General features: G+C 37.1%; 2 protein-coding genes across 5 annotated transcripts; both read right to left on the reverse strand.

Moving 5' to 3' along the window:
- Window positions 1–46: 46 nt before the first annotated feature.
- LOC132189049 (RNA recognition motif (RRM)-containing protein) lies at window positions 47–19507 on the reverse strand. 4 transcript variants are annotated; one of them, XM_059603527.2, is made up of 18 exons: window positions 19358–19505; window positions 18861–18937; window positions 18638–18773; window positions 18415–18460; window positions 9828–9888; window positions 9578–9727; window positions 9093–9212; window positions 8822–8987; window positions 7511–7623; window positions 7264–7335; window positions 6598–6819; window positions 6153–6211; window positions 5938–6022; window positions 5708–5845; window positions 5089–5313; window positions 4184–4989; window positions 3735–3901; window positions 47–565 (listed from the first exon to the last, which is right to left on the reverse strand). In XM_059603527.2, the coding sequence occupies exons 2-18, from the start codon at window positions 18921–18923 to the stop codon at window positions 249–251; spliced, it is 2946 nt and encodes a 981-aa protein (XP_059459510.1). In that variant the 5' UTR covers window positions 18924–18937; window positions 19358–19505; the 3' UTR covers window positions 47–248. The 4 variants fall into 4 exon arrangements, with proteins under 4 accessions (XP_059459510.1, XP_059459509.1, XP_059459511.1 ...); XM_059603526.2 differs by having other exon boundaries at window positions 4184–5313; window positions 19358–19507; XM_059603528.2 differs by lacking the exons at window positions 18415–18460; window positions 18861–18937; window positions 19358–19505 and having other exon boundaries at window positions 4184–5313; window positions 18638–18726.
- Window positions 19508–21137: 1630 nt separating this feature from the next.
- On the reverse strand, window positions 21138–23130 carry LOC132189766 (small ribosomal subunit protein bS16m/bS16c). Its single transcript, XM_059604551.2, has 4 exons — window positions 22744–23130; window positions 22281–22326; window positions 21547–21746; window positions 21138–21447 (listed from the first exon to the last, which is right to left on the reverse strand). Exons 1-4 carry the CDS (start codon window positions 22874–22876, stop codon window positions 21368–21370), a joined length of 459 nt encoding a protein of 152 aa, XP_059460534.1. The 5' UTR covers window positions 22877–23130; the 3' UTR covers window positions 21138–21367.
- Window positions 23131–23574: the final 444 nt, after the last annotated feature.

A 23574-nucleotide genomic window follows, 5' to 3' on the forward strand; every position in this document is an offset into this window, starting at 1 on the left:
TCTATAAACATGAGACTTGAAGCAATTAAGAACTTACACCTTGACCAATGTTAACACATCTAATACAATTTAACAAGAAACAGGTTTCCTCTTGGGGGTTTATACAAGAAATGGAAAGAAATTTCTTCTTTCATAACAGTGAAAACAGAAACTTTTTCATGGCAGCCAACCCTGGACCAACTACATGGGCATCTCTTCATCTCAAAACATTACACCTGAATTCTCAAAAAACCAACCCAGAGAATAACTCACTTTGCTCGTCTTCTCCTATCCCCGTCTCTGTCTCTTTCTCTTTCTCTGCCTCTACCCCTGTCAGGGTCATCCCTCTCTTTGCTACCACTCTTCTCACGTTCCCGATCCCGCTTCCCTCTCTCACTTTCAAAATCATGAGTTCTATCTCTATCCCTATGTCTTTCCCTGTCCCTGCTCAATGCATGTTCCCTTTCCTTGCCTCGGTTGGATGATTTTCGTGGTGGACTCTCACTTTGGCTCTGGCTCCGGTGCCGCTTTCTAGAAGAGTCACTGCTACCATCCCGTCTGTCCCTCCTCTCTGAAGATGTTCTCTCTGCAAGTTCAAAAGTAGAGGGAACATATTTAATAAACATAAACCCTGAGCATGCATTAAGAATATATTTTATGTATGCGATATGAAGATTACAATTCTTAAGAATTTGCAAAGATCAAATTACATATGACATTTAAGTATTTGAAGACAGACTTTTTGATTCATAACATAATCAGCATGGACCAGATAGCAAAAAGGAGTAGGCTTTGACTGGAAATTGTGAAACACCAAAGCCAGTTCAGTCTAGCAAATACCCAGCCAAGTTGGAAGAAACCATTCACACTGAAGCTAAAAACATAGATTAAACTAATAGGCTGTTTCACCCTCAGTAGCCAGTCTCTTGGGAGAATCAATGAATGCATCTTTAATGCACTTGTTAGTGCTAGAACATCTTATAATCCTCAATCAGCTACCTCTAAATAGCCTAAACTAAAAAAAAGAATAAGGAATGTCACAGATATTGTCGCCTCATTGTACCATCATCATCGAACTATTAGTTCAACAGATCTGAAATATTATTGTAAAAGTCAAAGCAAGATTGGTACTAATAAGCAGTAATTCAAACCTAATCTGGCGAGAATACCAGAAAAACCTCAAGAAATGAGGTAGTGAGATCAACCCAGCAGACATAGAGTAGGGTCCGGTCAAACCAGATATAACCTTCTAGTCCAATTCTATTTAAGTCATTGCATTTTCAATTTTTCTTATTGCCATCCTCTGCTTTCAGACATTTCTAATCAAAGACTTCCATCCTCCTTTTGTCCATTTTTATTTTTTATTTTTATTTTTTTTACCATTTTGTCCATTTTACTAATGGAAAACGGGCCCCAAGCCACTTCACTCGACACAGTGAGACACAGTCTCTTCATGGCATTCCCCCACTCTCTCTCCTCATCATCATCCCTTTTTTTTTTTGTTGGCTTCACCCTCATAGGTTTCTATAACTTCCAAAACACTACAGCCAGAACCATATCTGAGAGAAAAGCCTTTGCTTGGTTGCAGAGAAAATGGAAGGAAAAGAGAACACACAAATACACTAAAAATTGCATTATTATTATTTTTTTTTGTAAGTAATAAGTATATTGACAAACGGGCAGAGGGGCGCAACCCATGTACACAGAGAGTATAAAAAAAAACCCTACTGATGGGAAACTGAATTACAAAGTTCTAAGAAATCAAAAAAAGTGGGTTCATGCGAGTGAGACCAAGTCACTCTCCATGAGAACAACATATTTAATGCCAACCTCCTCGACTCAAGCATGCCATTCTCATGATCCTCAAAGCTGCAAGCATTCTGTTCTCTCCATAGACATCACATCACACACAATGGAGTTAGCCTCCATATATGCAAAGCAAGTCTATTACGTACCCAATTGTCCCCTCCAACTCTCCAAGCAATCACTCACCCTTCATGGCATAACCCAACTAACTCCAAAAAGATGAAGAAACATATTCCATATCTCAGTTGCAACCTCGCAATGCAAGAGTAAATGGTCAATGGATTCTTCACATTGCGTTATTTTTGCTCCTAAAAAGAGTTGGAAGCTCAACAAACTCGGCAAAATCTCACTCAAATTAACTACAACTTTTCTTTTTAATTTTCTTACATTTTCTCAACAACCAAATGGATACTAATTTCTTACGGTTTCTTCCATTTTTTCCCCGACCTCCTCTCTCTCTCTCTCTCTCTCTCTCTCTCTCTCCAAAACCAAAAATCCACCAAAATCCAGAGGAAAAACCCGATAGTAACCAATCAATCAACAAGAGAACCCATCCACTTGATTTGGTGATGCCTGTAAAGAAAGACCCCAATTTCAAACACATCGAGAAGCATTGCTCATTTGCATAATCCCTTCACCATCTTCAAAGCCAAGGAAAAATCGGCCAACATGGTTGCTAAGAATTCTGATGAAGAGCCGTTAAATACCACTCATCAGGGAATGCCTTTGGATTGGAGGAAGAAGATGATTAAGGTGGATGGATTGGAGGGTAGCTGTGTATAAATAATTGTTTTGGGACAAGGCCTTACCTGAGCCAATGCCCATAATTTCATGACCCAGGATTTGCTTTTTCATTTGGACACAGAGGTTTGTGTGGGTTGGTGTATAGAGTGGGTGCTTTTGGAGGAGGCTCTTGGGTTTTGCTGCCAAGGTGGAGTTTAATAGCTGGCAGTTTAGTGGCGGGGATGATAATTACTGGATGAAAAAGAAGAAAAGAATCTAAAATATACTGTTACTCCTGCAGCAGGCAAGGTGCTCCAAGAGTGTGTGTGGGTAAAATCCTTGATATAGTTCACCCAAACCATTTCTGAATTTCTCTCCATTCTTTTAGTTATCAGAAGAAGAAGAAGAAGAAGAAGAAATTATAATACAATGGCTGGAGCATTGAGTGACACGAGTGAGTGGGTAAGGAGGAAGAGAAGGAGAGAGAATGGGTGGGGAGTGGAACAAAGATGTCACACATGTTCAGTGATATGCCTTGAGTTCCACTCTCTGTTAGTAAAGTGAACGAAAGTGGAACAAAGTCTATGAAAATAAACGTCGGACAGCATACGCCACACAGGCTTTTTAATTGAAAAATTGAAAACATTCCAACTTGAATAAAATCAGGCCAAAGCAGAAGGGTTAGTGTAATTTTCCAAAAATTGAAGTGCTAATCAGTGAAGAAAATTTCTATTTTTATGTCTATTATGATTTAGAACTAGTAGACAACAATTTTTTGTGTATGTTTGTGTGCTTTGTTAGGCCTCATAATTTTGACATGCTATCAACTCTACAAATATCAGAAAGCTCTTCATCTAGTACTGCATAAAGCCATAGTAAGATTGCAGAAACTTCAAAGCTCTTCATCTAGTACTGCATAAAGCTATAGTAAGATTGCAGAAACTTCATTTCTAGTGTCGCACGCTACTAATGAAGACTTCAATACTTAGAACTCCTGCTCTATACATAACAGGTTTTCAGAAAATTCAAGAGTTCAAACTAGGAAAGTAATTACTTATAATAGCTCTCATCCCAATTTTTTGATACAATTGAAAGAATTAAAAGGCAGAGAAAGCAATGGGCAAACCTAAAACCTAGCACAAAATGTGAAACAGACATTATAAGTGGACAGAATCTCACAAATTCAATTATTTTATATATTGCCCGCTTACAAAATGAGCACTTACTGTTCCCTGACGAATCATCGTTAGCATCTAATAACCCATATTCAGATAGTAGCTGTTTCCGGCGAATTGAAACTTTCCTCTCAATTTCCTCTGAATTTTTGATTCCCCGCTCTTCAAGGGATTCACGATATTCTATCAAAGCCACCTCTAGACGTCTTAACTTTTGCCTGTAGTACATAAGCACAGTCAAGTATGGTACACGTAAAGGGACTACACCATAAAACAAACAATAAATTATTGACAAAAGGGAGGCATTAAACAGAAATGTAAGTGAACTCTTTAAAATTTGTCATAGCGTTTGGAACTCATCTCTACTTCAAATTGAAATAAGTAAGCTCCACCACATCATAAAGAGAGAAAAACGAGAAAAAAGTTGGAAAGAATGAAAAACATCATTTCCTGGAAGAATGAAACTAGGACAAGAGGTCACAGTGGAAGTATGATACTACCTCTGCTCTTCATTCATTCCAGTGTCAAGTTGCGCTGGGATGCTTGTACCAGTTGCAAACTCCATCTCATCAGCCTTACTAGGACCATCACCAGCATTCTCACTTCCAGAAGAAGAGTAGCTCAATCCCAGACCCAAACCACTACTCTTTTGTTCATCATCACTTTCACCATCCTCTCGAGCCCATTTAGATGCTGGCAAAACAGGATCATTTTTGTCTTTCTTTGAGAAAGCTTTTAGTTCAGGCTGGAGAATGGGAGGGGTCGGAGCCAAAGGAACAGACTCTTCGCCTTGTGACTGCACATCATCCTCTCCATAACTGTTCCATCCAGTCAGACCCACTAACTCTGGTTCCATATTCATTTCTCTATTATGACTATTGGAATATCTGCCAGAACTCGAATGGCTCTGTGCATATTTCAAATTATCATCTAATTCATAACCCCTTTGTTTTTCTGCCTCTTCCAGACTTAGCAACCGTGCAACCATCATTTCTCTACCACCAACAAGAGACAATCCATTATGTCTGCAACGTCTTTCTAGCTCAGCGAGGGGAAGACTCATTAGCTCCTTCATAGCTGCTCCCTTGCCCATTGCCAATGCAGCATCTTGGTTGGCCTTACTCCCATCACCTGTATCTTCAGAAGTAGTCTTTTTTTCTAGTTCTGGCGCATCACCACATATGGAATGAAATGGGATGACACCACAGTTCCCAGGTCGAAGAAAAGTAGCTCGTAAACCATTCACATATGCATCTGAAAACAAAAACCAGTCTGACCAGACTTGCAACACTTTGTGTACTCGTTCCTTCAAAATTTCAGACAAAGATTTACAATGAATCAGAAACAAACTAAATAAATTAGATAAAGACTGAAAGCCCAAAAAAAGAGAGATTGTACAGTTTACCTTAAGGGCCTCTGCAGTAATCCTTCCTGTGATGCTGCGAAACAAATCATTAAAGCTCTCCATAATGTCAGGTAATGCTGCTTCAAATCTGGTGCGGTATGCAGAAGCATTCTTTACAGGAGCACTACTATTATGAAGAATGTCAGAAACGAGCATAAGCCTTGCAACTTTAGTTGGAATATGAGTTTCCTTAAGTGTCAAAGATTCTGTCAGAACTTCGACTATCTGCAGTACAAAGCACACGAAAAAATAAATAAAAACACCAGACAATCCTTTGAAATTTAAAGTAAAATCTATAAAAGTAATCCCAGAGCTTGGTCTTCCTCTTTTTCTTTTTCTATTATTTTCTGTTAATTAAAATTTCATGAATTACTGCTTACATAAGCTTGCCATTAGCAAATGTAAGTGCAATAAAGGTGTGAAAAACAATCAATGGTTGACAAAACAAAATCAAACACAATGTGATAATCACCATATGTGAAAACAAATCAATAACAAGTGCCTAGTTAAGCAACACTTAATATGGTTTTGAAATTGGGGGATCAATTTTATTGCACCATCCACACAGCAAATGGCGCTAAGGGGTCATCAAATTGATTGAACCTAATATCAGCATTACCTCTCCAGCTGCATCAGCATTATCCAGGGCAAACCCCATAGCTTCCTTTATCTGACTCCTCTCTAACGTTAAAGCACGCAGCATATCCTCAAACTCATCCCTCTGTGAATCAGTAAGTGTTCTTTCTGGTTCCACGCGCTATAGAAGATAATGAAAGAAAGGGAGAGTTAAAGCATGACACAATGTGGATAAAGTAAATTAATCCTACTCAAGGATTCAACACAAAATACCCTGCTTCTTCCTGCAGCATACGTGGAGCCAGACTCCTTTTCATGCTCTGGGCTTTTTACTGTTGGAAGAGGTGGGGGAATCCATCTGGAATAAATAATAAACAGAGTATCACATCATTTTGTAGACGACCACACCAACTTATTCATAAAACAGCAAGATTGATTAAAATGACTGCTCCAATAGTTACTGAAATAGAAAATAATGTGTACATTACCTTCCACTGCCAGTTATCATGATAAAAGGCTCTGTTCGCCATCTTTGAAGGGTATCACCCTGCATTCATGCCAATATAAAAGAACCTAAACCTCCAAACAATTAATATATTAAAAAAAGCACACATTTTTTTGTTCTTTTGGCAAAAGGGTGTAGGGTTCCTTGTGGTTTTTGGGTTTTTGGGTTCCCTGTCGGTTTTGGGTTTTGGGTTTTCCTTAGTTTTTCTTGCTTTTGTTTTTGCTTGGTGTCCTTGTGTATACTTCCAACGTACTCAGGGGCGTCTCACACTTTACAGACAAGTAATCACTCTTTGGAACAAAAATAATTTTATTATTCTAAGAGATTCCCAAAATTTCTATAAAATTCACAGGGCAAGTGACACGGTTCAATTTAAGTATATCCTTCTTTTATTTTCGGTGGCTGGAGTGAAAGACGATGGTATGTACCTGAGCAAAGGAATAGAGCCTCCAGACATAGTAAGTATGCTCCTTCGAGCCAAGTTCAAACAAAAAATCAAAGAGAGGATTGCCACGACCTCTCTCCATAATAGCTTGTTCGAAGGCGCATCCTCCGTCCAGAACATAGAGAGCCATTGTGTCAATCACATGGCGGAGATGATCATCATTGGGTGGAAAAACCATTATGTCGGGAACATTTGGGGTAAGAACCTGGTCACCCATATAAAATCATTTAAAATATGTAAAGAGCAAAACAACAAAACTAAGTCTCTGAGTAAGCATGTAAATTATAAGAGTGAAGCATTCCAAATTCCACTCAGTAACGTCAACTTAAGAGCAAAGACAACATTCATAGAGAGTGCAGCAGAGCCACAAGAATAAACTGGCAAAACAAAAGGTCTCTTAGGACCCTCAAAAATTAAAAGGTAATGACTTCACAAGAGAGCAAAAAATGAATGAATAAGAACCTTTTTCTTTATAACAAGAAATAGTTCAAATTGGGTCAGAATAATAGTATAAAGTAAGATCAGCTCCCTCAATTGCCCAAATATAAGAACAGACCCTAAAGACGAAAGGGTGGAGAGCATCCCATGTCAATACTGTAGCATAACTATATCACATATAAAAGCAAACGATATAATCTTGCTAACATACCAGTTCAGAATTCTGACTTGGAACAGAAGTGACTGGTGGGCCTGATGGACCAGACAAAATTACAGTGCTACCCTGTCAATAAAAAATGTATCAGCTATTTTGAACTCCTCATTTCATACTCTAAGTAATGAATGAAGCCATGTTGACCTTCTTGCAAGTGTACAATTAGGCCCAAAGCATCAATATTATAAAAGAAATAAAAGCATGCGCATACACAATCATTACATCAAAGTAAAATTTAACAGACCTCCTTACTCCGGATCGCCATATGTCCTGGTGGAGGAGCAGGCAGCGCTTGTGAAGGTAGAGCAACAGACTTACCCCATCCAATCTTCAACTCATATTCATAAACAACAACTCCTGCAGATACAAGATTTTTTCTTCAATCCCTAATGTCCTTCATTGCCTTTTACACATTTAATTTCTTTTAAAAGGGGATACTAAGTAACAGTTAACAACTAAAAGGGGATATTGTATAAAAAAACTGAACATTATGGCATACCATGAAAATTATTCCAATTATCTCATTAAAATGTTTCGCACATGTTTTAACAGTAAACAATGTTTTGAACAAGTTTCATATAGGTCAGCATGCGACCTCATTTCTGAAAGAAATTGTATCTCCTTTTACACTCCATACTTGTCTTTTCAAATCTCGAGTTCTAGATACTTGTACAATTTGAGACTGTAATGAGTAAAAGTAAAATCCAATTAAACAATGGTCATAACAGCATCCTATTGCATAATATGGAGCCTTCCTGGCAAACAGATCAACAATTCATTGAAGGAACATGTGGCAAAACAACATTGGGGGGCTTAATTTTCAATTTGATGCCAGGCTGCTACATAATCATATGCACAAGGTTCATGACTTAGCGGTGTCAAAGATTATATCAATATTTATATTGATCCAGTGACACAAAATCACACACGTGCAGAGACAAATCTGCATGGCAAAGGAACATGTGGTAAGAACATTCATGTTTTCTTTTTCTAGTTAGGTATATCTCTTGCATCCTTCCAATGTACTTGGGTTGCACTTTGCAATTTTAATAAATTTCAATTACTTATAAAATAATAAAAAGAACATTCATGTGACAGGGGATCACAATCATATGTCACTTCCAAATGCAAATCAACCACAAAAACATGGAAAGAAGGTTTTAAAACTATATAAATACTCATACACATGCATAGTGGAAGTGGGTGCGGCTTTTGCATTGTAGCAAAACTTCATACTTTAGAGAGACAATAATATCCAGAATAGAATTTTAACTATAAATTTTTAAATTTAAGAAATTAGGCTACGTATGGAAAGGTGAAACATCCATATGTGCTTTTGTGAGAAAAAAGCGTTTCCATATTATACAAGAAGTTATTTGCTAAAAGGTAAAATGGCGCTTTCTTAGCTAAAACAAAGTCACTAAGCATAAATAGCAACTCTTTTTTTTTTAGTAGTTTATAAGTATAAAAAGCAACTATAGAATTTCAAACAAAATAATTTGAGAGAAATCATCCAAATCCCAGAAAATGATGAACAAGCTTGGAAGAACCAAACCTTGCATTTCATCCTTTGCAGCCTGTCCATCAGCTCTATTCATGAAAGCTACAAAACCACAATTTCTTTGTCGCCTTCGCTCCTCTTCTGTCCTAGGCCACATTATCTTCACACTAGCAATAGGGCCAAATCTTCCGAAAGTCCGTAGAAGAAAATTTTCGTCGACCTAGAATTATTAAGAAAAAGGAAAAAGATGACCTTGACATGTCCTGATATAAGAAGCAACAGATGATAAGTAAATAAACAGCAGATTTAAAGACACGGATCTTACCTGAGGTGAGAGATTTCCAACATAGAGATTAGTAGTTTGTGGATCACCATCATCAAATGACCCAGGAATCTTTCCACTTGGGTCAAAGTCATCAGGCAGTTCATCAAAGTGACTAGATAGCTGAAAACAGTAACCTTATAAGCTTCAATATATGATTAAATGAGAAATGACAAATTGATGCAAAGAATTCAGTACATGAGATAAAGTACAGATGAAGTAGTGCAAAGAATCCTAAAGGACAATTGCTGTTCTGAGATCACAATAAACAATTGATGTATACGGTCAAGGTGTGTGATGGGTACATGCATTTGCATACATTTTCTAGAATCAACCTGACCATCTTGCTCATATGCTACAGAAGGACAATAAAAGAAAAACATATACATAGATGAAACAGTGATGCAACTACACGCAAATGGACAGATAAAGTTGCAATTACCTTTTCCCAAAAGACTGAAAAAAAGCTAACACTGAAAACCACTTACAGCAGAATGTTCATTGTGGCGCCCATCACGCCAATGTTCACGCTCTTGATTTCGTCTTTCCCTCATTTCTTGCTCACGCTTCAGCTCCTCCATAAAATGATCTATGTTCCGAGACTTACCTTTCTCTTTTTCCTTCGGCTTTTCCTCCTCCTACAAAGTGTAATGCAAAAGATTAAGAATTAAATACCAGCAAATCACATATAAATGCTAAAAATAAAGTTCATGACATTTGTATCCTCTATTTACTAACTTTCTTTTCATATTCTTTTCCCTTAGCTGCCAAAGGAGGTGGTATGAAAGATGGAACATACCTGCAACAACAAAAATTAAAGGCAAAGTTTCACATTACAAAAAACGTGTCCGCACAAAATCCTTTGAGCAGAAAAAAAAAACAAGAGAGAAGACAAAGAACTCAAGAGAAACACCAGATTGACCAATTAGCTATGGCTTAATTCCCAAAGCCACGGCAAGTTTATAGCATTTCAACAAAGCAAAGAACTAAAGCATTTTTTTTCATCTAATCAATGGTAAGGTTTTACTCCAAACCCCATGGGGTTGGCCTAGTGGTTGAGGCTTGTAGTCTTAGGGAGTATCACCTCATAGATCCCAAGTTCGAAACTTGCTAGGTGCAAACTACCCCTTGGAGCCACATCCCTTGGTGTAAAAGCCAGTGATTTACCATGATCTATGTAGGAAAACTTCTGAGGGTGCGGTGTACGGGTCCGAAGTTTATTCTACAAATGTGGGTCCGAAGGGCCCTGCCTTGCCAAGGTTTCCCGTCATAAAAAAAAAAAAAAAAGGTTTTACTCCAAATCCTTGATTTGAAACACATTCTTCTTTGCTTTGAGGCTGTTTTGGGCATGAAGGTCAATCTCGTGAAATCTGAATTATTCGCTTAGAAGGAGGTTCCGCATCAAGAAGAGCTGGCTGATATTCTCAGTTGTCGCATCTCTTCTCAACCCACGAAATACTTGGAACTTCCTCTAGGTGTCAACTTTTTTATATACAATTAAAATTTTATTAGAGCAAAAGGGCGCTATCTAAGTACACAAGAAGCATAAAAGAGAAATGTCTAACTAGAAGAAGACATGAGATCAAGCACGTCAGGAAAATTAGAAATAAGTAAACAAGCGTAGACATCTGTACATCAATAAAGAGTTTTGAACAAGAAAGCCTTTAGTTTTACCATTGTACTCTCGCAATCTTTTTTTTTTTTTTTTTTTTTTTTTAATGACGGGGAACCTCAACAAGGCAGGGCCCTTCGAACCCACCCCTGTAAAGTAAACCTCGGGACCTGTGCACCTCACCCTCGGAATTTTTCCAAATCGCTAGCTTTTACACTAGGGGGTGTGGCCCCAAGGGGGAGTTTGCACCTAGCAAGTCTCGAACTTGGGATCTATGGGCTGATACTCCCTAAGACCACAAGCCTCAACCACCAGGCCAACCCCTTGGGGTTTACTCTCGCAATCTTCAGAACTTCTAGTGTTTCTTTCTCTCCAAATACACCATATTAACCATGGCGGAATCATCTTCCAAACTAATGCACTCCGAAAACAACCAAACTGTCCTCTCCAACTTGCAAAGAGATCCACCACCCGTTGAGGCATAACCCACTCTAATCCACAAAGACAACAAACAGAATTCAATAAGGTCCTAGCAAAATCAAAGTGGAGTAGACTCTTCTTACACATACAACACAAATCTCCCACTATGAGATTTCGCTTTCTTAAGTTATCCAAGATGATGATCTTCACTAAAGTGGATAACTTTTTTTTTTTTTGATAAGTAAAAGAAAAAATAAGATGGAAATATACCAGGAGACAGGTAGCACAGTGCTCAAAAAGAATACACAGCGCTGTTTAAGGAGAGAATGGAGAAAATAATGGTTAGTAATAAGAAGATTTACTTGTCTCGAAGACTTGACTCATTTTTTCTTCTTTACTCTGTACTCCTGGACGGCCGCTTGGCTAGCTCCTATAGGGATTAGTTTCTCTGATTTCCTTTTTCATTTTTCTCCCTCTTAGGCGCTCTCTTTTATACTTCCCGTGTATATGGGTTGCGCCCCTCTGCGCTCTTGATTTATATCACTATTACTTATCCAAAAAAAGATTTACTTGTCTCGAGGAGGTCACCTAACTCTAATCAAGAGTAAGTTATCCAGTTCACCTACGTACTTTTTGTCGCTCTTTCCTTTGCTAGCCGATACCTCTAGGAGATTGGAATGTCTTCAAAGAGATTTTCTTTGGAATGGAATAGGCTATAAGCCTAAGTTTCATTTGGTGAACTAGAAGGCTATCTATTCCTCAATTCCTATAGAACACTTGGGAGTTAAAAATCTTATGTTGTTCAATAAAGCTTTACCCAATGAATGACTTTGGCAATGTGTACGAGACTTGTCTTTGGAGAAAGGTGATTGATGGGAATTATAGGGTTCCAAGAGGTGGTTGGTGCTTATAGGAAGCTCAAGGGCCCTACGGGGTGTGCCTTTGGTGGAATATAAGGAATGGTAGGGGGAATTTCTCCCACTTTGTCCCCTTCAAGGTTGGGGATGGGTTCACATTTGCTTTTAGCATGATGTTTGGTGTGGATAAGCTGCTCTCGAAACTATATTCTCATACCTTTATTCGATAGCCCATGACAAAGAGGCCATGGTGTCGAATTACTTGGCTTCCTCCAGCATTTCTCTCCATTGGAATCAAAGATTTAAGAGGGAAGTTCAAGACTGAAAGCTAGAATCTGTAGACTCTTTCCTCAATCTATTATGCACTTTGAGAACTCATATGGGGGAGGCAGATAAAATGATGCGAACTCCAGCTAGTAGTCACAACTTTAAAGCAAAGAACTATTATAAAATATTGCAGGCTAGAAAACCTTGCTTTTTTTCCTTGGATTATTATTTTTTTTTGGGGGGGAGGGGGGGGGGGGAAGTTTAAGGCTCTGCCTTATATAGCTTTCTTTATATGGACGGTAACTTTAGGTAGAATCCTCACGGTTGACAATCTTAGAAGGAGAAAGAGGAGACCCTGAATCACCTCCTCATCCATTGTGAGTTTATTAGTGATCTTTGGTACATGGTTCTCAACTTATTCAGAGTTTCGTGGACTATGCCTAGTAACATCTTAGAATGTAACATTGTTTGAAGAATCAAGGGCATAGACATTCCAAAGAGGCAATCTGCAAAATTATTCCTTCATTCTCAATGTGGAACATTTGGAGAGAAAGGAATCATCGCCACTTTAAGGATTGCGAGACCCGGTGCTTTCTTTAAGATCCACTTTTCTAAGATCACTCTTAGATTGGGTTGTAGTCTATGTTCCATCTTTCACCTCTTTGAATCTTTTAGATCTTGTTAATTTTTTAGATTTTAGACACCTTTAGTGTGGTTCTCTCTTGAATACATTTTGTATATGAGGGCTTTGCCTATTTTCTTTCAATAATTTTTTTTTTGTAAGTAACTGAAATATCATTAAAAAACAAAGAGCTTAACTCCGATACACATGAAGTATACAAGAGAAACACCAGTGGTTTCTTGCGATCCTCAAAAACTTATGTTATTTCTTTTCCTCCTAAAACACCACAAAAGGCATGAATGCACCATCTTCCTCAAAACTGCACTCTAAGGGCTACCAAATAAACCCCTCCAAAAAGCAAACAAGTCTACTACTTGTCTGGGCATAAACCAAGACAGCCCAACACGACTAAAGATAGCACTTCATAAGGCACAAGAAGAAAAAGAAAAAAAAAAAAACCAAGGTTTTACCCCAACAGCCTCTATCACACTTAATGTCCTAGGCCTTCTACAAAGCCAGTCCTCTCCCTACAGAAAAGAGGTTTGCAATAGGTTGACAGCTAATATATTAGTCACATATTATGATATGGATCATGTAGAGAAACAAGTTGCAGGTAAGAGACAGCCTGAATTAGTTGATAAAAGGATTCATAATTGGAATTAAGTCTCAGTCGAGTTCAGTTTAAAGTCTTAACCTAAGACCTTTCCCAACCCCACCCCACCATTTCACCATTTTAGCCTAAGTTCAACTGGCCTGAAATCCATTTAACTACTCCATGTCATGATAAACTCTCTTCCGACAAGATTCCTGAACATGGAACAAATTGGGAGGTCAACCTACACATCAGCATGTCAAACCCCAAAACAACACAATATGATAACTTCACACGCTGATTTTCCAGTGCACAAAATTATAATCTCACTCTACCACTAATTGTATTCTTGAACTAATAGAAATTAATAACATATTTTCTAACAAAAAAAATCTGAGATACAGAACATCTCATAAAATACAATCTCTCGAAGATCATCATGCAAGACATCTCATGAAAAGGTAAAAAATGGCACTAAATGCAGTTGCAATCAATGTAGGAGAAATTTGAACACTCTGTATTCTTGCACTGCACCCTTATCTGCTTACTCTTAGAAAGGTCCATTAAGTCATTTTGTACCATCAAATTATAAAACTATTGCAGAAATACCTACTACAACAGCGTTCAATCCGCTCATGACGCTTTAGTCACCAAGGACAGAACAAAGAGCAACAAACGAAACACACGCCACACTTCAACAATTGAAGATCAAAATTGTACCTTTCAAGCATAGGAACTTTCATCAAACTATGCTTTGCTTGTGTCTTAAAACCAAGTTCCACTTTATGATACCCATCCGCCATTTTTTTTTAATAAATAAATCAATCTCATTAGAAATTGCTGATGGGCGCAACCCTTGTACCTATGCAATCTTCAAAGCTCCTTGCGTTTTGCTCCCTCCAAATGCACCACATTAAGCACAAATGAGTCATCCTCCAAACTTCTAAAATGTTACGGCTCCCCACACGATCTCTCCAACTAGCTAACAACTCTATTACCTTTCGAGGCACAACCCACTCTACACCAAAAAGACGGAATAGCACAACCCATAACTCTCTTGCCACCTCATAATATTTTTTTTGATAAAGAAGATGATCTATGGATTCATCACTTCTCTTGCACATACAACACCAATCTACCACTATAATGCACCCCTTCCTCAAGTTATCAAAAGTTAAGATCCTCCCTAAATCCGCCGTCCACACAAAGAATGTGACTCTTGAAGAAGCCTTACCTCTCAAAATACTCTTCCAAAGAAATAGGAAGCCACCAAGAATGGACAATGCACGATAAAAGGATCTTACTTCAAATTTTTGCCTTATGCCTAGGATCCAACATATTTTATCCCCACCACCTTGTCTCAACCTGATAGATGGAAACTATCAAAGAAAGAAGTGACCTAATCCACCTTGCAACCCTGCATTGGTATGATAAATGATATATTCCATTGAATATTTTCATTAGAGAACTACACATAATCTGCGACCCACGCCTCTTGACATTCTCGCAATACTAAATAATTCCAAAAAAGTAACCTTTAGGGGCTGGTCCCCACACCACAAATGATGCAAAACTTGATCTGTGACCCATAGCCCACCTCATATTTAACAAATCTAAGAAAGGCTCCCACGTCCTCGTAACATATTTCCACACTCCCACTCCAAAGAGCTCCACTATCTCCTTAGAGCACCAACCTCCCCTAATGCTATCATATTTGGTTTCCACCACCAACCTCCACAAAGCCTCCCTCTCCATATCATAACGCCACAACTATTTCCCTAGAAGAGCTTGGTTAAATTGAACCAGATTTAGAACTGCCAAACCTTCAAAAGACATCGGCGTACAAATTTTCGACCAACTAACTAAATGGAACTTAAACCCATCACCAATTCCACCCCACAAAAAGCCCCTTCAAAGTTTCTCAATAAGGTTAGCCACACCAATAGGAATGGGGAAAAGGGGCAAATAATGAGTAGGTAATTTTAAGAGAGTTCTTTTAATCAAGGTCAACCTATCACCCATATACAAATACAGCCTCTTCCATCCAGCCAAGTGACGTTTCTTAAATTCAACATCTCACCTATGCTACATCTAAAGCTTCATCAGGCAAGTGAAAATGAAAGAAAGCTCTATCATGAAAATACATCAAATATCATAGAAGTTCAGATAGTATCCACTTCTATTCTGCACCACAGTACAATCCAAATTTCGCAACTCAACCCATCTTGCTTCATAAATTCTTAAAATGAGTTGATAGCATTTGAATAAAATAGAATTGATAAGATCAAATAAGTAGTATGCCACTATGTCATCACACCATCAAATATCACATTGTTGAAGGAGTTTGATCCAGTAACGATGCTTCTCTCACTAGTGACAGACCCAGGAGCAAACAAGTGACGTGACCTTTCCACACATCAATACTTTAACACCAGGAAGTAATGTAAATAAGCATGACAGCACTAAATTTTGAAGCAACGGAATTATAAAAATTCAATGAACTAATATTGCCTGTGTTTCCAAACCAAATGCCTTCCCAGCCTATTGTTGTGAGAGTTCTTAATTCTATTTTACAAACATCTTGTTAGACTCAAAAAGTATAACTCCACCGCTACACAGTCATATATAGCAAGGATAGTAAACAAAAAAAACAAACAAACCATGCAAAATTTATAATAAAAGCAAGTTCGACAATCTTAAGAACCATAAGGGGAAAATAAGAGGCTCGAGATCATATCTATTATTTGACTTACTGACAAGTCATCCCTCTTTGTATGCACTTTCTCTTAATTCTGTTTATTTCTCAATCAACTAAAAATGTCATTGTGCAAGTGAAGGCAAGCACAACTATATATTCAATAATCTCAACATTCACTTATTTTGGGAGTCCTAGAATCTCTTTTCTCAGTGTGTCATAAATGGCACCAGAGAACGTTGACCAACAAGCCCCAAAAAAAAACTACATTGCTCTATTTGATAAGATACAGACCATATGTGTGTGTGCATATTTATCTATCAAATACGTTAACTTATATACCTTCCTCTCTACTTAATGTGTTGAACAAAAGTTAGCATAAAATGCCTACTATTGTAGTTGCCCTAAATTCACTTGGCAACATACTCAACAATAGCAAAAACCTATGAAGCTAAAGATGGTGCTTAAACAAACCTAAATGAGCCCCTCAAACCATGAAAGTCTCTATAAACATCCTCCTATGTTAGTAGAAATGAACCTACAAAAGCCTCTAGAAACCTCCTATCTTACATAAAGGTCCATATCCATAACCAAGATTCCTCAATTTTACACTAGGAAAACAAAGATCAAAAAGATTCAATCATACATTATTTTCAAGAAAAAATATTTTGTGAATTTTAAAAAAGACACACATGATGGCAAAAAGTCATTTTACAATTAACAACCATGTCTAAATCAACTTGCTCTTCAAGCTATTGCTGTTGCTTATGTGATTTATATCATAAATTAAGTATGCACAATTATGGCAGTTAATTGAAAATAGAAATTTCTCTGAAAGTGTGTGCAATTTTATTAACTCGAGATGTTTAAAGTTTCAAAAGACTTAAATGAAAACATAAACATAAGGATAAGAAATTTAACATAGAATATCACCCGTTGTGACACAAAACCTAACAAAGGTATAAGAATAATCAATAAAATAGAAAGAAAATATTTACAGTTAGATTATTCATAAATAATCCATAGAAGAAGTATAAAGCAGGTGAAATCCCATGAAATTAAACCATTCATATGCCAACCGAGATGTAAAGGCAATAGAACAACATTTCCTAAGAATTAACAGAACCAAAAATGAAGTTGCTCTTCATATAGATCACAAGTAAAAAGTCAGAATGGAAAGGACACAATCATATAACATTCTCCAATGGAAGGCAAAATCCTATCTACATTTTTTTTTTTGATAAGTAATAATAAGTTTTATTAAAGAAAAAAGAGCCCTAAATACAGCAAAATCTTATCTACATAGAGGAACAAAAAGCAACAACATAGGAGATTATAAAATCACTATCAATGAGAAGATCCACAATTGAGTACATTCTTCAATAACAACCTTAATAGATCCAACGTTTTCTTTTTTTGTGTGATAAGACATTAACAAAAATGTCTTTTTATTATTGGTAAGTTACACATGCATCCACTTGAACCCATGACCACACCCTCCAACTTGCTACAAAGGGGGGAAGTACCATTTGAGCTAAAGCTCCTTGGTAATGCTTTGGGCAATAATTATTGTCTTAAAATTAATATAGGATCTATGCTAATATAGTATTTGAGTTTAAAAAGTATTCAATAGTCAGTTATCGAAATGTTTTTAACCACTAATACAAACAAAGCAGTCCATAGTCACCCATCATCTACAACCAAAGAAAGACTAATCATATTCTTCCATCATCTAACACCAACTTGCTTGGTGCTGCTAGTGGATGACCTCAAAGTAGTATAAGATGCTTTGAAGTGGTAATTTCCCTGCTTGTTGTCTGTGAGTCATAAAGGTCAAATTCATACAAATGTTTTGCCCAAAAAACACCAGAAATCTCAAAATCCCACAAGGGGATATATTCTGTGTTTCTATAACCACCAAGTCTAACTTATACACTTCTGGAGCGAATATTACATACATCAACTAAAAAATATGGGAATGAAAGCATGTATAAATGAATAGATTTGTCACTTTAAGTACTAATTTACATGATTATTGTCTTTAAAAAAGAAAATTGAAAATAGAACATCTCAAATAACCTTTACTTAATCTGATTCTTAATGCACGATGGCCTGCACCAAAATGCTCTCCAATCTACTTACACAAAGCCTAAGACAGTACAATGCTGAATCTGAGGATATCACGACCAAATAATTATCCTGCTTATGAAGCCCGATCAAAATAGTATAGCAAAATGGTTAATCAAAAGTGTTTCTTTACCTACTTCCCTTCTTTGGAACAGATACCCCATCTTTGAACTTTTCACCTGGCATCCGCGAATGAATAAAAAGGCCCATACTTTTATTAATGTGTCCCCATAATAATAGGAAAAAAAAAACTATTTATTTATCCATATTTTGAAACGAAACAAGAATAAATATATCTCTGAAAACTGAAACTATCACAAGTAAATAGAAATCTAGAATTTTTCGGTGACACTGACCTTCGGTATCAGGCTTCACTTTCTCATTGGGATTGATGGTTCCTCCTCGAACAAAAGCCTTCGACCCAGGCGTTATATCCCCTTGAAATGATTCCAGAAACTCTTGGTATAATCGAGCTGTTTCGTCCTCCGCTCTCTGCAAAAGCAAACCACCATTAAAATAACCAGTAAAGCACTTTTAGTGAAAACCCATCTGCTTAGCGGGTTCCATCAAAAGCCATGCCTTTTTCTTTGCCTCCTCTTCCTCTCTATGCTTCTGGAAAGGCGTCTTCTTCCGCGAACTCATCTTTGCATCAACTTCTGAAAACCAATTTGAACAAAATGCACCAAAATTAAGGACCAGTCAACAAACTAATTAAAAAAATATACACCCAAATACTTAAACCTCAACTCCTAAATATCCAAAATTCAAATCCCATGCCCTAATCATCAATGCAACAAATTCAGATACAAGTTGCAAATCCTTATCAGATATTAGGGATTTCTAACATTTAAAAGAAAAACACTCAACATCAAACAGCTAGCTAAAACTTTAAAACAAACAAAAAAAAAAAACCCGTTTATATATTTATTTTGAACCCGTGAGCTAGAAATCAATTAATTCAACTAGGGCTTGAACTGCGAAGCATTTGAACCGAAACCCAGAAACCATTCAACTCAAACGATGAAAAGTGTAATTCCGGGATGGAAAGCAGAGTAAGCTAACGAGAAAGAACGAACCGAGTAGGTCAGAGTGGAGCGATACGAATCCTGTCCGTTTCTAGGGTTCTAAAGTTTGCAGAAGAGGACCTACTTGCGCGAGTTCTCGGAGAGGTTTCGCCACAGATAATACGGAGTCGAGTCGAGTCGGGTCGGAATGGCCAGAACAAGCAGACAAATGATAGTAACACACAACCAGGGTGGTTGGCCCATTTGGGCTTAGGGCTTGAGTAATACCTTCGCACTTATTTCGTATCGGTTGATGTTATTGGTCGACATTACGTGTTTTAATAAGTAGTTTAATATATCGTTTATAGATAATTGATATAAAAAATTACTTAAAATATGTTACGTTAATCAATATAAAATATATATGATAAATAAGTGTAAAGAGCAGCATTACATATAGAACTTTGGATCGTATTAATACAGTTGGCAATCCAATTTCTACTTATAGCTATTATTCTTTTAAATAATGTTATACGTATAATTTTTTTTATAACTTTTGACACATGTTAACATATAGTTAGAGATACATAAATCATTAAAAAAATAAATTTAACATCCTCCTCTACTCACAATCTAATGTGTCAAAATTGTTAAAGAGTTGCAAATTTGTTAGAAGTCTAGCATTTTTCATTTTTTTTGTTTTCCAAAAAATTGTTAAGAGTTGCAAAAAAAAAATAATAATAATTAAGGGTAATTTTGTGTTTTTGTTAGTTTTACAAAGATAATAAGGAGATAGGAACTTTTGGCCCCTTAGGCTGTTGGCCTACGGGGATTGCTCTTGGACTTGGCGCAAAATCCTTAACTTGAGAAGTCACGTTTGTGACAATTTTATTTTGCATGATGATTGATGGTAGAGTTTCTTGAAAGGGAGTTCTAATTGAGTTTTTAATACTAAAAGTGCATGTGACTTTAACTTTTTAAACTTCTAAGGATGTGATTGCAAAGTGTCGAAACATCATAAGGTCAGTGAAGTTTAAAAAAATAAAAAATAAATAAATAAATGCTCTCCCTCTCCTCTCCACCTAGGTTGGTTGGACCATCCTCTTTCTTGGAGGTGGGGGTGGGAGAGTTTTGGCATCCCTAAAGGAGGTTTTAGGGGTGACGGATACTCCTAACCCAATGGATCGTCTGCCCACCCATCCTAGAGTGTTTTTGAGGTGATTTGAGCCACCCCGGAGCGGTTCAACCACCATGGAAAAAGGTTTTGATGCGACTGGATGTTGAGGGCTATTTTTTTGCCCACATTCTATTAAAGCCAAGGAAGGGCCAAGTTCTAGTGATGCCATGACCCTAATTCAACGAATCAACAAAGGCGCCCCATCATGCCACTAGTGATGAGTGTAGCTAATGCGGAATTGATATATGTTATAGCTGAAAGGCTGTGCTAAAAGTTTTCAACCCGAACGCCGTCGTTGAAGCTCACTATCCAATGGAGAGATTAATCACTTTTTAAAACTCATAAACATATTTGTCAGCCTCAAACCTTATGAACCAAAAATGCATTTATTCCTAGAATCTTTATCGGAAACATACTTCTGTCCTCCTATACTACCTTACATTTTTTACAACTCCTATAGATTGGAGAACAGTTCCATCACTCCTACATTCAGAGAATCACAAATCATTTTCCCACATAGAAAATACCCTCATGGAACTCATTATCCTTTTATAAATACCCTTGTTCTGCAAATCTATTCTCAACTAAAAAAAAAAAAAAAAAAAGAGTAGTGTGGTTCAAGGGAGAGATTTCGATTGGCAGTAAAAAGAAGAGGGAAAAGAAAGAGAGAACAGCAAGACACAAATCTCAACTATATCTAGATAAAGCATAATCTGAAAAAGGTCTAATATTCAATACAGCAGCCTCTCCAAAACATTCAATTCAGGAATTTTCTTAAAAGAACATTCGACATTGGAGCCATTACACAACACTTAACATCCCTGTATGATGTGGTGGAATTAAGTGCCAATTTCACCACATAAGGTGCCGTCCTCCCAAGTAAGATTGAGAGTTATTCTTCAGAATTAAGCAAGACCAAACTGCTTCTCTGGAGGATATCCAAGCAGAAATATGGACTCTTGATACCCCGGAAACCCCCCTCCCCCTAAAAAGAGATCAGAAAAACAAAAATAAGAAGAAGGTCTTAACAACTGCAATGAAGACTTTCACGATGTACTTGCAATGTCTTCACAATCTTCATCACCTTCAGAGGCTTTTGGCTGGTCAGCACTAGCTTGCTTCTCTGGAGTCAATACACGGCCAGTCATCGGATCAACAGGACGTGTGTCACGTGGTCCACCTTTACGTCCCATTGCCATCATGGGTGGTGGCGGCAGTAACCCTGCTCTGAAAAGAATGCGCTGCACAGGTTCCGAGGCTTGTGCACCAACAGATAGCCAATATCTGCAGATAGTGAGGATGAAATTAGTAAGTCTCATTCAACTGAAAACAAGGGCAATGAATTAGAAACTTCATACAAATAGAAAGGTTTTATCTATTCTCTCAGTAGTAGAAAGCCAAACATCCTGTTCTAGGCACTTGAATTACTACATAACCACATCAACACCCATAAGCTTGCTGCATTCTAGTTCTGGAATGGATATAAAACTCAAAATATTAACCTTACCACTGTTCCATCCCCTTCAAAATCTGTCCTCTATACTCAAAACGAGGAACATGCAAGCAAACAAATAATCCACTTCTAAAGCAGTAGATCAATAACATCTATACATTTATATATACAGTAGATGCAATTATCCGGTTCTAATCTGTAACTACCTCCAATTGGAGGGGGGAGCTATAAACAATTATTTTAAATAACAAATAGAAGATTCTAAATCTGACTAACAATTAAGTCCCAATGTTAATTTTCGCAGAGAATTCAAAACATATCAGTTGAAAGTAAAAAGGCACTATAAATAGAAGAAAAGTACTTACTTCACTCTTTCAAAATTAAGACCCATTCTTTTTCCACCATCTTGGCCTACACAAATTCATACATATTGCAAACATTGAGTAAATCACAAATCATCAATCCTCCCTTTGGTTGCTAAGGATAAGGAGGGAAAAGAAATGAAAGCTCAAGATATCAATGGTTTATCATTCAAAACTCTAATTTCTTTTCCAGCTTGCAACCCCACCCCCAAAAAATAGAATCCAATTTCTCCTCCTTATCTTTTCCTAGTTCCCAAACACTGAAAACTCAAGCTCACTGAGCCCAAAATCCATACTACGCTCACATTTCAATTCCTTATCTTTTCTCATATTTTCTCAGCAACCAAACGCATCAAAAACCAGGTGAGATTCCAAACAGGAAGACAACAAATACAAATAAAACGCTAGCACTTTCGAAAGCAAAATGAAACAATTTAGGAACTGGAACAAATGTGAGCGAGGAAACCTGGCAAGGGATTGTAGTATCCCAAGACTTCGAGGTGTTTGCCGTCTCGAGGAGATCTACTATCGGCGGCCATGACACGGTAAAACGGCTTGTTTCGACATCCGAACCTCGACAATCGAATCCTCACTACCATTTTCTCTGGCCTCTGTTTGCTTCGATCGACCTAAACAATCACAAACAAGTGTAATTCCGAAATGGAAAAGAGCGTAAAGTAACGATCAAGAACGGACCGAGTGGAGCGATTCGAATCAGTGGTTGGTCAGTTTCTAGGGTTTAAGATGACGAGTTGCTCGAGTTCTGAAGGGTTTTGGGGACTGTGTAGAGATGATATCGGGTCGGGTAGCGGCTGAGAAAAAACCCAGATAGTCTGGTTCTAGCACAGGCCACAGGGTATCCATTTGGATATCACGTGTTAGCTACAATTTTTTTTTTTTGTTTTTTATGACTTCCAAACAAAATTAGGGGTTTTGGTGCTTGGGATAAAGATTGCTTAAAATTTATTAAATCTTAATTATTGTTTTTATATAACATAGTTAAGATTTTATCACATTAGCATTTTGTTACTTTTAAAATGTGATAAAATATGAAAAATGCGAAAAATAATACTTGTTAAATCAATAAAATGATAAATGTTAATGTAACACAAATTTTCAATAATTTGATTTTTTTTTTTTTTAATAAAAAAAGAATACTTGGGATTTAAGAGTTTTTATAAGATAGGATATTAAGAACTTAAAAGAATTATAATCATTGGAACTATACGCTATGCGTAATAGGATCCTCTCAATTTCAAGTGAAATGAACAAAGATTCATTTTATAATCAAAATTTT

The sequence above is a fragment of the Corylus avellana genome, chromosome 9, assembly GCF_965113065.1.
Source record: "Corylus avellana chromosome 9, dhCorAvel1.hap1.2, whole genome shotgun sequence".
Lineage (NCBI taxonomy): Eukaryota > Viridiplantae > Streptophyta > Magnoliopsida > Fagales > Betulaceae > Corylus > Corylus avellana.

What these genes read in the sequence shown, in the direction of transcription:
- LOC132189049 (XM_059603526.2), bottom strand. Translation starts at nt 18,923, where the DNA reads ATGAGTTCGCGGAAGAAGACGCCTTTCCAGAAGCATAGAGAGGAAGAG. An exon ending in CAAGTCAGAATTCTGAACTG is followed by an intron (nt 6,820 to 7,263) that starts GTATGTTAGCAA and finishes ATGGGTGACCAG; the next exon opens with GTTCTTACCCCAAATGTTCC. An exon ending in ATGCTGATGCAGCTGGAGAG is followed by an intron (nt 5,314 to 5,707) that starts GTAATGCTGATA and finishes TTTGTACTGCAG; the next exon opens with ATAGTCGAAGTTCTGACAGA.
- LOC132189766 (XM_059604551.2), bottom strand. Translation starts at nt 22,876, where the DNA reads ATGGTAGTGAGGATTCGATTGTCGAGGTTCGGATGTCGAAACAAGCCG. An exon ending in CTTAATTTTGAAAGAGTGAA is followed by an intron (nt 21,747 to 22,280) that starts GTAAGTACTTTT and finishes CACTATCTGCAG; the next exon opens with ATATTGGCTATCTGTTGGTG. An exon ending in CCAGCCAAAAGCCTCTGAAG is followed by an intron (nt 21,448 to 21,546) that starts GTGATGAAGATT and finishes ATCTCTTTTTAG; the next exon opens with GGGGAGGGGGGTTTCCGGGG.